The following is a 13,044-nucleotide window of genomic DNA, read 5'->3' on the forward strand; positions in this document are numbered from 1 at the left end:
TCATCCCTTTCATCAAAATCTAAAATAAATTATAGATTTCAGGAAAAAAAAGAAAAACTGTTGTACTGGAATTTACCCAGTAACTTACATGTAAATGGTTGTCCATAACAGATTTTTCGATGTTGAAATGTCAAACAAATTATCATATTTTTAAAATGTTAATTAATTTCAGCGTGAAAATACCAATGTTAACAAATTATCTGTCTTAAAAGTCGTTGACATAAAACCATTTGCCTTTTACAGCTGTAGGTTTGAGCCGCACAAGAGTCTTTGGATAGTTAAAACGGTATCCCCAAAGAACGCCCAAACGACAAAATTGAAAATGTGCTGACTCGGTTTGATTCCGCTAAATCATGGACGGTACCGGAAAGTGCAAGATACTATCCACGCCCATATCACCAGCTTAAGCAGAATTCAATATTTAGACAAATCAAGAATTTGTAACAGAGTAACCAACGACCCCCGCCTCTGGGTAGTTTTATATGAAGCATAAAATTGTGCTATTTCAAAAGATTGAGGTATGAATCTAAGGACTTTCAGTCCAATCATGATCAATGCTAGAACTGCAAAGGTAACAATAAATTATTAAAGAAATAAATGAAACACTGAATTTAAAAAAAATTATAATGTTAAGCTTTGACCTGTAAGTGTGACATTGACCTTGGAGGTAGGGGTACAGGTGTTGTACATGACATATCGTCTTATTATTGTAACTATTTGTACCATTTTTTTCAAAATCCCTTGCACTATGAAGAAGTTATAGATGGGACACAAAATATACCCTCTAGCAGACTATGTTCATAATTAACCTCTTAGTGTGACCTTGGAGGTAGGGACCCATGTTTTGCGCCTGACATATCATCTTATTATTGTGATTTTTTGTGCAAAATATTTTTTAAAATTACTTGATCTTTGAAAAAATTATGGACTGGACACAAAATATACCTTATAACAGACTATGTAAATCTTTGACCTCTACATGTGACCTTCACCTTGGAGGTAGGGACACCTATGTTACACATGACATATCATCTTAATATTGTGACTTTTTGTGCCAAGTATTTTCAAAATATCTTGATCTATGAAGAAGTTATGGACGGGACACAAAATATGCCATATTACAGACTCTGTTAACTTTTGACCTCTAAGTGTGACCGTGAAATGGGAGGTAGGGGTGCAGGTGTTGTACTTGACATATGGTCTTATTATTGTGTCTATTTGTTCCACGTTATTTCATAATCCCTTAAACTGTGAAGAAGTTCTAGTTCGGACACAATATATACCCTTTAACAAACAATGCTAATTTTGACCTCGAAATGTGACCCTGACCTTGGAAGTGTTGCGCACGACACATTGTCTTATAATAGTGACTATTTGTGCCAAGTATTTTCGAAATCCTTTGATATTTGAAAAAGTGATGGACCGGACACAAAATTTACCCTATAACAGACTATGTTAATCTTTGACCTCCAAGTGTGACCTTGACATTTGAGGTAGTTGACCGATTGTTGCGCATGACGCATCGTCTAATTGTTGTGAACAATTGTGGCAAGTATTTACAAAATCCTTTCAAAGATAAGAAAGATCAAAAAGGCAATGTTGACCTTGAATGAGCAAGTGCAGCCTTGACCCTGGACGTAGGGGTCTGGTTGTTGCGCATGACACATCGTCTTATTATAACAAACATCTGTGCCAAGTTATTTCAGATTCCTTTAATAAATGGCAAAGTTATAGACTGGACATGAAAGTGTGACGATCAGACGGGCGGACGGACGGACGGACAGACGGACGGATGTGCCAAGAATTGGGGTTCATTTGCTTTTTCTTTGATGAATATGTGGCATTTTTCCACATAAACCAGTAAAATGACCACATAAACCAGTCGGTTTATGGGATTTTCTTCTTTTTTTAACTAAAATTATGGACGGAATGAAGCTCATAGACCATTGGATATTCGCCCGGTCAGACGGATGGACCCTATTTCTATAATATTATCCCCCTTTTTTTCTTCAAAAAGGCGGGGGACAGCAAATGGTAACATTTTGAATTTAAAAACATCCGCAGATGTGTCCTAACAACAACCATAAATATGTTGAATTTTCAGTAATTTCTTCTTAGCTTGATAACAGTTATCTTGAGTGAGTAGTATTGACCCCAACATCCGGCCCAAATTATACCGTTACCGTATTCTTTGTGTGCACCGTTCAAGTACATTTCATTTAGACTCGCCTTGTGAAATACGTTGTACCACTAAGCTCCTTTATATGCTACTGCACAGTTGTCGTCACTGGCGTCGTTATCACTATCTTTAGTTGTAAATTGACAGCCATTATGAAACCACATGGAATCGGCGCATGAGCCTTGATAGCCTCCAACTGTCAATTTGTAATTATCATTCTCATCATTATCTGAGAAGATATAGAATTCAGCAAAATCAGAAAACGGATTCATATTGTCATTCTGAAACGTTTCCATGTATATTTAAAGTGAATTGTTGTTTTCTGTTAAATAGTAAATGTTTTCAAGTCCCAGCCAATACTCGCTAACTCTGTTGCAAAATCCATTTTTATATTCTTCGCATCCCCTGTAAAAATTTTCTGATCCATCTTGTCGCCGTTGTATTACCGCCCATCCACCGTTAGACATGTCGCACCAAACATTAGTAGCAGATGTATTTTCCACTGGTTTTTATTACATACACACCGTTGTCGGAGTAGCCTTGTTGGTTGGTAAACGCAAGACAGTCAATTGGCTCTGGTTGCTAATGTATTCGTGTCACTTTTTGATTGCCATCCTATTTACAATAAAGTAAGTTGAAAAAAGATATCCGAGCAGTTGGAATCCCTCTTATAACAATATATTGCATCGACAAATTTATTATGTTTTTACATAAGGTCACTGAGAACAATTATATCATTTTTACCCTTTTCCTGCTGAATACCATTAAAGATTTTTCCCTCTTTTAGTCTGAACAAAACCATTAACAACGATTTTCAAAATTTACAATTTATACTTATAATTATTATAATTTTTGTAGTAGTATAAAGTCACTGATGAAAAGTTACAGATATATTGCATACAAGTTCGTACTTTCGATATTCTAGTAAAGTGTGATAGCATTAAAATATCCAACACGGATAATAAAATAAATGAATTGTCGGTAAAATTTGAAATACCCTATTTAAATCAATTGCTTAACAATATTCACTGATAACTCAAAACACATTAATATTAATGTTTGTTCGTTCAGTTCGTTGTCTCGTTAAAATCTCGATATTTTTTATAGTTACTGACAGCTAACTATCTCGTGGTATTGAATATATTGAGTAAATGTTAACAAAGCAAAGTCAATAAATGTACACAATCTAAGACAAAATGACTACTACTTCTTACTGGAATGTATGCTTTTGTCTCTTTTTCTTTTCTTATTCCATAGATTATATCTAGGCCCACATCCGCAATGCTTACAATATCATTTTCAACTGATGCACAAAGACATGTTGAATTGTGTGTAAAAAATAAAACGATGACCAGTCCAAGTTTTGACACTTGAAAGTGCATGACATCAAAGACTTTTTTTTGTATTTCAATAACAGATGCACCCAATTGAGGAGTATAAGTTGTTTTAACTTACTCGTATGTCGATATTACACTTACATTTGCAAAAATTTGTTCAATTGAAAAAGCTTGAATTATAGCAAGAAACGTTAACATTGACTTTGTTTTAAAACAAACAAATTCCATTTCTTTCCAAGTTAAATCAGGACAAGCCATTTGACAATGAGCTTTAGATCTAAACGGGCTAGTTCAATTACAGTTAATTAACAATAAGAGTCAGTTGTATAACATCACGTTTGTTGTTATGAATACTTCAGACCAGATATGCAAAAATTCAGTCAATGCATTGTTTATTTTCTTATTGTTGTAATAATGTTACTTGGTCACTTGGAAAATAAATAGAATGATTTAAAAAAGAGAATTTAACGTGTTATCGATGGATTGTCAAAGTCATCCGTTATGAAAGCATGGTAATTTTATACCTTGAATATTAACAACTTTAAAATGATTGAATAAATCAATATCTTTTATCAAACTAGTAAAATGTTTTCAATGCCTTTTCAGATTATTCAATGGTTTGGATATTGAATAAAATATGACTTATGTTCTCGTTTTGCTAAATAATGCAGAAATTCAAGTGGAACATTTTAAAGTTGAGATAGCTGTTGATTTCATAATCTAACAAAGACTACATACAAAACATGATAATTGTATGCATGTATATTGTCGGTTTTACAGGTTAAAAAACATTTGCCATTGTAATACAAATGTGCTATTGTTTAGGTCGGTGATAGCTGCTATCCTCAACAAAATAGATAATTTATTCACTAATAAAATCACCATGTACGGCACATACAAAATAATGATTTTACTTTGTTTAAGCGAAACGTATTCATGCCGGAACACTTTATGTCGGTCATCAGCTATTCGTAATATAAATTATATATAAATATTTGCACATCTACGATTTTAGATAAATTTAGTATTGTATTACATTGTATGGAACTATATTGTTCTTTAAAAATTGCGTTATATCTTAGATTAAAAAGATATTTTATTCTTGTTTTCTTTCATATTAATGATCCCCAATAAACCAAGCTTTTATGAAAGCTCCCCCCCCCCGATAAACGAAGTTTTTGAGTGACCCTTGTACAAATGGTCAGTTCTTATATGTATCTATATGAGACGATTATAAGTGTCAATTTTAAACTTTTTTTCGTTTAAACAAACAATTCAAACAAGTTATGATATTAGTTATACATCTTACCATTGAAACAAGGGAAACAAGTGAATATTGGCCAATTTAGGAGTATTGATCGATACAAAAATGGATAGTCATCATTTTAATGATACGTACTTTCATTTATTTTTAAAACTCTGAACAAGTCGACACAGGCTGAAATTTCATTGAACTTCGTTCTATAATATGATCTCTTTTTTAGTTAGAGTACTAAATATCTTCAATTTAATCGTCGATGCATACAATGATAAAATACCGGCAGAAACTTGTATTACTATAATAGCTATTATTTGAAAACTGTATTTATTTTCAGTGATGTTATAATTCCGACCATTGAAAATCGCTCAGCAGAATTTGTTATGTTTGATATTTTAGTTCTTTAAATTTTGAAAATTGTAAAGGAAAATGCATAAATATTGTACTCGTATATGTAATCATAAGAGTTTTAAATTACAGTGAGCCATAACCTTCATAGTGTTTATTTGAATTTGAACTCATCAAAATAAACAAAAAGTATTTACAATTTTTTATCAATTATACACATCAACAATCATATATCAAGATCACTCGATATTATCTTATAAGAGGTCCAAAAAAGTTCGGGAACTTTTTTGTTTGGTGTCTTTCGGTATTTTCATGAATTTCCGAGATCGTCAGCGTTATTGGTAGTCTTTAATCGTCGTTGCATACAATGATACAAATTTGTCGATCTGTAGTAAAAGCGTACTAATGCATAACAACAAACACTTAATATAGTCACGTTATTTTGTTGATGAATTGACCGTCAAGCACAATTAGTGTTGTATTTTGTATTTATCTCGGTCAAACTATATTCTCCCTAAAATACCGGCAGCAATTTGTATTACTATAATAACTGTTAATATTTTCAGAGATGTTATAACTCCGACCTTTGAATATCGTCCAGCAGATTCTCTGTGTCCGGGATTTTTAAGTTCTTTAATTGTGAAAAACTGGAAAGGTGAATGCATAAATATTGTATATCCATCCATAAGAGTTTTAAATTACAGCTGTTTTAACTCGTTAGCCATAACCTTTACAGTGTTTGAATTGAGACTCAACAAAATAAACAAAAAGTATTTACAAATAATAATTCTGTGACGAGGTAAAAAATGCCTTTAATTGCATAAGTTATTCCGGACTTTAGTCTCCTCATTTGATTTTTAGAACTAGAAAACACTGACGTATTTATGTACCCATTAATGTATGCTTTATTAATATGCAAAAATATAAGGAAAATTTGAATTTTATATCAATTTAACACACCAATAATCATATATCAAGAACATATGATATAATCTTTTAAGAGTTCCAAAAAAAAAAAAAATGTTAGGGACCTTTTTTTGTTGGTGTCTTTCGGTATGTATGTATGAATTTCCGAGATCGTTAGCGTTATTGGTAGTCTCGTTATTTTGGACAAAAATGATAAGTTATTATACTATTATATAATTCAGTAAATTCTTATGTAAAATAAGCTTTTCTCTAGAGAATATATGAAAATCTTAGATGATTATAAGATGTTTAATTGGAGGAAATACGGTTCACAAATATTCCAGAAACTTGAACTAGAATGTTTGTTTCCGATTCTCCCTTAGATTGTTGATAATCTGAACGTTTAATAGTTTCGGGGCGAACCTTTATATTAATACTGTTATTCTAGAATGGCCAATAAAATGTTCTAATTTCAGTTTGAATTTTTTTTAAAATGACCAATAAACGTCATACATTTATTCATTTTTTCCTGTTATTGTTACAGAAAGACAAATTTTCCTCAGACGACATTCTTCCGAAATACAAGAATCAATCTCATGATTGAAGGTTTGTTTCAATGTGGTAACTATATGAGTAAATCTAAGCTGTCATCGAAAATAATGGAGCATAAATCTTGTCAACTATTCTAAACCCAATTCCTTCTTGTAAATCAAAACGCAACCATTTATTGGGTAACCAAGGAACGTGTAATTAATTCTTTTCAGTAATTGCAATGTTGAGATATTAAGCACAAACATGGTTAACGCGGATTGATGGCCTAGTGGTTAAGGTGTCTTCCTCTCAACCCACAGATCATGGGTTCGAGCGCTACTCGGGTCACGACCATGTTTCTTTATATGACACCAGTATTGGCTAGTTCCAGGAAGCGAACTCGAAAGTGGTTAATATAAGTTGCAAGAACTTGTTTAGCAATCGAGCTTAAATAACTATATTTAAACCAAAAATGAAGACATTTCGCTCAGATAAAAAAGGTTGTTCGAGGCAGAGTCTCTCGTGAAAACTGTTAATGAGGTAACGCGAAGCTGATGATAACTCATAGGAAATGTCTAAATCATAGTTAATCTAATTTTATATGACAGTTGTAAATCAGTACATGGCTCAGGTATACCGGAATTCAAACGCAGCTATGTATTAGTTGCGTGTTAATCCACGAAACATAAAAGAAACCAACCATTCGGTAGACAAGGTTAATCTATTAAATTATAATTTTGTTTGTGGTATTGTTTTTGTTTTGTTTGTTTTTACAAAGGATTTGTACTTTTCGGCGACTTTCCTGGATTTAGCCGGTGTATGTTTCGGCCTTGGTGGATTTCGTACGTTTCTACGTCTGTGAGAAGACACTTTTAAATAACTGTTACAGCCAATGGTGAATTTATTGTTTTCACTTACTTAAAACCGCTTTAATGTACTATTTTGATTAACCCGTACATCACACCGTACAATAAGCGATTACAAAACTGACATATAATGGCTATCATAAGGTGCCTTCTTACAGACGTAATTACTATTGCAGCCACATTCAGTTACCAAATACGCATTTAATCATTGTTTGTTGGTTTGTTTAATTGGCTTTTACGTCACGCCCACACATTATAGGTCATTTGGCGACATGCCAGCTTTACTGGTTGAGAAAGACCTCAGATGCCCTTCCGTGCAATATATCAGGCACGAACGTGTACTTGAGTAGAACCACCGACCTTCCGTTAGCTAGCTGGATAGCTTCCTTACATGTAAGAATCTAAATTTCCTGTCTGATTCGAACCAACAGCGGTGTGGGGCAAGTGGTTTGAAGTCAACGACCTTAACCACTCTGACACGGACGCCCCATCTAATTATTGATAACCGAAAGTATATGTTATAAATTAAATACCATTGTAAGATTAAATTTAAAGAACTTCCAGTATGATATGTGTACCAATATCAATGTTGCTCCACCCAGCTTTGTTTTTTTTAGTGTTGTTTAGCAACAATTGAGTATTCGGTAATAATTGGACTCCGAAGTAAATGTTACGGATTTTAAAGTACAGCGTAACGGTGCACATGGTTTATTTATGACATAAAGTAACTAACACAACACATGCATCTGTGTAGAAGAGTTTAGATTTTTACTTTCAAATTGTGGGTGACAATCCAAATTAAACATTTTTTTTCTATCTTCTTTTTCATAGTTTTCAAAACTCAAGTATTATGTTTAAGACATGCAAATCACCTACTGTGCGAGTTAATATATGACAAATTACACAGTTATACATGTCTGTATCAAATTTTTGAAAAAAGACACCAGAAAGTAAACAATTTTTACCACTTAATTTGTATATGATTAAAGAATTAGTTTGAGAACAACCAAAAAAAATACGAGGATTTGAACTTGAAACTGCGCGACTGTTAAGCCATCATACTGACAATTAGGCAATCGGGCCGTAAGTATGAGTTAATCTATCCAGAACTATATGCTCTTATTAAAAATCAATAGTCGCTTAATCGTAATTAATTAGGGAAACTAAAGAAAACGCTTCCGAAAATTGTTCAGTCATAGGCAAATATTGCCAAACAATACTTTAAGAGTTTTATCGTTACTTTTTATCCCATGTGCTTTGAACAATAAAACAATCAATTTCATATTCAGTGAAAGGTTTTATTAACAGAAATTTGATACATGCTTTGCAAGCATTTGTTCAAAGAACTATATATATTGTATAAAGTGAGACTTTTTTTCTTAAAAGTATTAACAAAGGACTTGTCAATCACATTACATAGTAAATGCATGATTAAATGTACAACAAGTATAGAAAATGCGTTTTATAAAGGAAAGAAAAACAACAACCAAAACGACAACAACAATAAAGCCACTCGCACACACACACGCACGCATGCACCGCCTAACAACCCACTAATCGACCAACCAACCAACCAACCAACCAACCAACCATCCAACCAACCAGCCAACCAGCCAATCAATCAAACAACCAACCAATCAACCAACCAACCAACAAAAAAATTCCAAATAATTACAATTGCAAAACGCATGCTTGCACACACACCAACGCACAATTCAACCAACCAACCAACCAACCAACCAACCAACCAACCAACAAGTCAGTCAGTCAACCAGCCAATCAGCCAACCGAACAAACAACAAACAAACAAAACGACGAACATTATAAATTTCTTTACTTGAATGTATTTCTTGTAACAGATGCTAGGTATAGCAATTCTATTATGAGATGACAATTAGTAAAAAAATGTATCTGAGACCTACTCGAGACATTCACAATTCTTATCTTATACATATATATTTGTTTCGTATATTCGTCCATGGGTCGAATATGTGTCATAAGCATGGGATAATAGTACACAATATGAAAAAGAAACTTTAGAAGAACTACAATATGAAGCAGCAAGGGTTGTAACAGGTCTAACTAGATATTTTTAATCCAAAATCTTTTAACAAAAAGGATAGCTATCATAGACAAAAGGAGAAAAAAAATTGATATATAAAGGAAAACATCACCTTTTACCGATATACTTATCACACTTACTCTCAACAATCGTCGCAAATGTTTCCTCATAATTATATTCGTTGCGAAGTAATGTAAATAATGCTTCAATAGCAAGAAGAACATAAGTTTATGATATAATTATGTGTATTTCTCTCATTCCATCGTCTAAAAAAACTTTGGAACGAATTACAAACTCATATAAGAGAACAAAAACTTTATCTTTATTCAGAAATAAACTTAAAATCATTATATAAAACTCCGTAGTCCCACCAGTTTATATCGAAGGTGATCGTGTATCTGCTGTTTAGGAATATTTGTAGCAATCTGAATTCTGGCCTATTTACAAATAATCTCACTACCATTCAGCATGCGAATGTGATTCTTTAATAGAGGATGCCGAACATTTCCTATTTCAATGTCAAAAGTATATTTCACAAAGGTAAATGCCATCCGCTTAGTACTAAAACGCTTCTCTTTGGCATCGAGAATTAAAATGACTTTCAAATAAACTCTTATTTCAGCATGTTCAAAATTATATCAAAGAAACTAAGATGTTTTAAGAAATCGTTATTAATCCGTTTTTACTTTTAGTCAATATAACACGTATTTTTGGTTATTTTTGCTCAGTACTCACAAATGGGTATTCGCTTCACAATTGGTATAAGGGTTCGGTGGAAGTTTCGAGACCCGACTATGTTTTAATACAGCAAGTCTTCTTCTTTTTTCAATCATTTTGCTCAGGTATAAAAATGAAAATGCATACAAACAAAATGCATATTAAATTAAAATGTGAACTATCTTTACTTAATGAAACTGATGGGAGGAGCCCATGATAATATTGCAAAAACTTTTGGCCAAACACTTTTGTTTATTGTGTAATTATGTTGAAACAAAGGAATTGATGTCTATGTAAAACTATGTATACATGCAATAACATATTATTAAACTAAACCAAACAAACAAGACGACCATCATTTCTAAGTTCTTTACTTAAATGTATTGCTTGTAACTGATTCTAAGTACCACGTGACTATGAAATTTGTACTGTTATAGGGTATCAGTATTTTTAACAGTATGAAATCTTGTCACATTGTCTATTTTCTAATTAAAAAAAATCATCATAAAAATCATCACAGTTATTGTTTGGGGTACAAATTTAAACAAAACATTGTTTTTTTAGTAACATTTAAAATATCATTCCTCGTAAAAATACTGTTTTCCACGGCTTACACCTCGGATAACAGTATTTTCCACGGGATGATACTTTAACTGTAACCCACAAACCCCTGTGTTATTTATATACTTGTCCGACTTATGCGTTTGGAGCTGTTACTGAGGATATGAAGAAAACATGGAAGTTGGCCAGCAAACAGTATATATAGCACTGTCGAATAGCAACATGAAAAGTCGTCTATGGTTCCCATTAAAAGAAAACAGATAATATTAAATGGCAAAATGATATGCGAAATTAAATCTTTACTCTAAGTGGTTATCAAGCCCGTTACACGAACTGAGAAAAGACAATATTTGAAAGCAAGCTACATTTAAATAGACACTAACATATCTATTTCAATATAATTATGGAAATATAAAATAACTAGTGATCAAATTGTAATGTAACAAACAAACAGAAAAATACGCTCGTTTAAATCTACGAAGAAAAACATTGCTGATTAATTTAAGTTAAAACCCAGTATATTGTTTTAAAAAGAAAATCTGAAATAATTTGTGATTTCATTACTCACGAGGGATGCCTCTTTTCCAAAATTGTGATGACTCTATCATATTTATATAAATTGTTTGTGATATGAAACATAATGATTCAATCAACTATTTATTAACATATCCGTGTAGTTACGGAATATGTAAGCAGCTTACGCATTCAATATAAGAGAAAAATCACATATCTCTTCTAACTTTCATTTCAATATTCTTGAGAGAGTATTCGTTCCCCCAGCAATAAAACCAGTTAATACCACGATTGGTTTCGGTATTAACCCCGTTCAGATAAAGCCCATTAAGATTCGCGCGATGACAATCCCTGTACCACCATGCTCCACCACTTTGGTCTGCACAGTTCCCTGTCGAGTTGTCATTGTCACTATCCTTGGTCGTAAATTGCCAGTTATTATGATACGACATGGAATTACTACACGAGCCATGATATCCCCCTATAGTCAATTTGTATTTATCATTCTCGTCATTTATCTTGAAAGTTGAATATTCAGCAAAAGCAGAAAACGGATTCTTATCGTCATTTGGGAATGTTTCCATGTATAAGTAAAGAGAGCTATTGCTTTTTGTCAAATGATGAATATTTTCAAGCCCGAGCCAATACTCGCCACTCCTATCACCAAATCCATTTTTATAATCTTCCCAATTTCTGTAGAAATCTTCAGATCCGTCTTGCCGGCATTGTATAACTGTCCATCCACCATTGGTCATATCACACCACACATCAGTGGCAGTACTTCCAGTTGGTTTTATAACATACACATCGTCCTCGGTAAAGCCTTGTTGAAAAAGCTCAAGGCAGTCAACTGGCCCTGACTGCTTTAAACTGCCTTCCTGTAAAGGAATTAAGTAAATTATTTCTTAAACATTATGTAATTATTCTTCCTATAAATTATTACTGATCGGATTGATAACATATTAGATGTTAACTATGAATGCATATCAAAAAGACTTAGTAGAGGATATTGAATGAGTGAACACAAATTGAATTAATTTAGAAACAAAGCTACAGAAATAAAATATTCTATTAATCACATGCACAAAATAGAAACTGAAAATATTAAAATTATACAAAACGGTTTCTATAGACGGGATTATTATGAAACGCTATTAAACGCGATGTCGTTTAACGATAATGACGTCACGTCAAACTATATGAACGGCCATGCATGGAGCCACAAAAGCGGAGCGGGTATATAATTAACTGGTAAATACAGGTGTACTATTGTTTATATTGCCAATAACTACATGTAAAAAGTGTTGTTTGATTACGGAAGAAAATAATTTAAGGTCTGCTGAAACGGATTTATTTATTAAAGGACTCAGCTTGATTTTTTTGACATAGCAAAACTGTTTTTAAGGCATTGATACCACTTTATTATGTTTCATACTAATAACATATTTGGAAAAAAATGTTCAATCCTTTTTTCCGAGAATAATTATTTAGTGTGCAGCATGACTTAGAGCTCCATGCCTTAATTCAGGTGAGCCAAAATATTTTTTTTTAAAAATCTTGATAGAAATGTACTAAAATTTTAAGAAAGGTAAAAACATTCAAAATCCAAGTTATAGTTTCATGTACACTGTAATGTGCGGTTTAAAACTTATTTGCAGAACATTATAACTATATTTCTACTGCGTTACAAACAGAGAAAGGGCTCAATTTGCATATGTCGACGGGTTTTTGGCAATTTTCTTTGACTGCACGTGCCAATTACAATA

General features: G+C 32.6%; 1 protein-coding gene across 1 annotated transcript; it reads right to left on the reverse strand.

Annotated features, from left to right (window-relative positions):
* Positions 1–11,487: 11,487 nt before the first annotated feature.
* LOC132730478 (ficolin-1-like) lies at positions 11,488–12,156 on the reverse strand (the record flags this gene model as incomplete). Its single annotated transcript, XM_060716419.1, has 1 exon — positions 11,488–12,156. A coding segment is annotated over one exon (669 nt), but the record flags the coding sequence as incomplete, so codon positions are not given.
* Positions 12,157–13,044: the final 888 nt, after the last annotated feature.

The sequence above is a fragment of the Ruditapes philippinarum genome, unplaced genomic scaffold, assembly GCF_026571515.1.
Source record: "Ruditapes philippinarum isolate M1 unplaced genomic scaffold, ASM2657151v2 ctg10353_1_1_1_1, whole genome shotgun sequence".
NCBI classification, from domain to species: domain Eukaryota; kingdom Metazoa; phylum Mollusca; class Bivalvia; order Venerida; family Veneridae; genus Ruditapes; species Ruditapes philippinarum.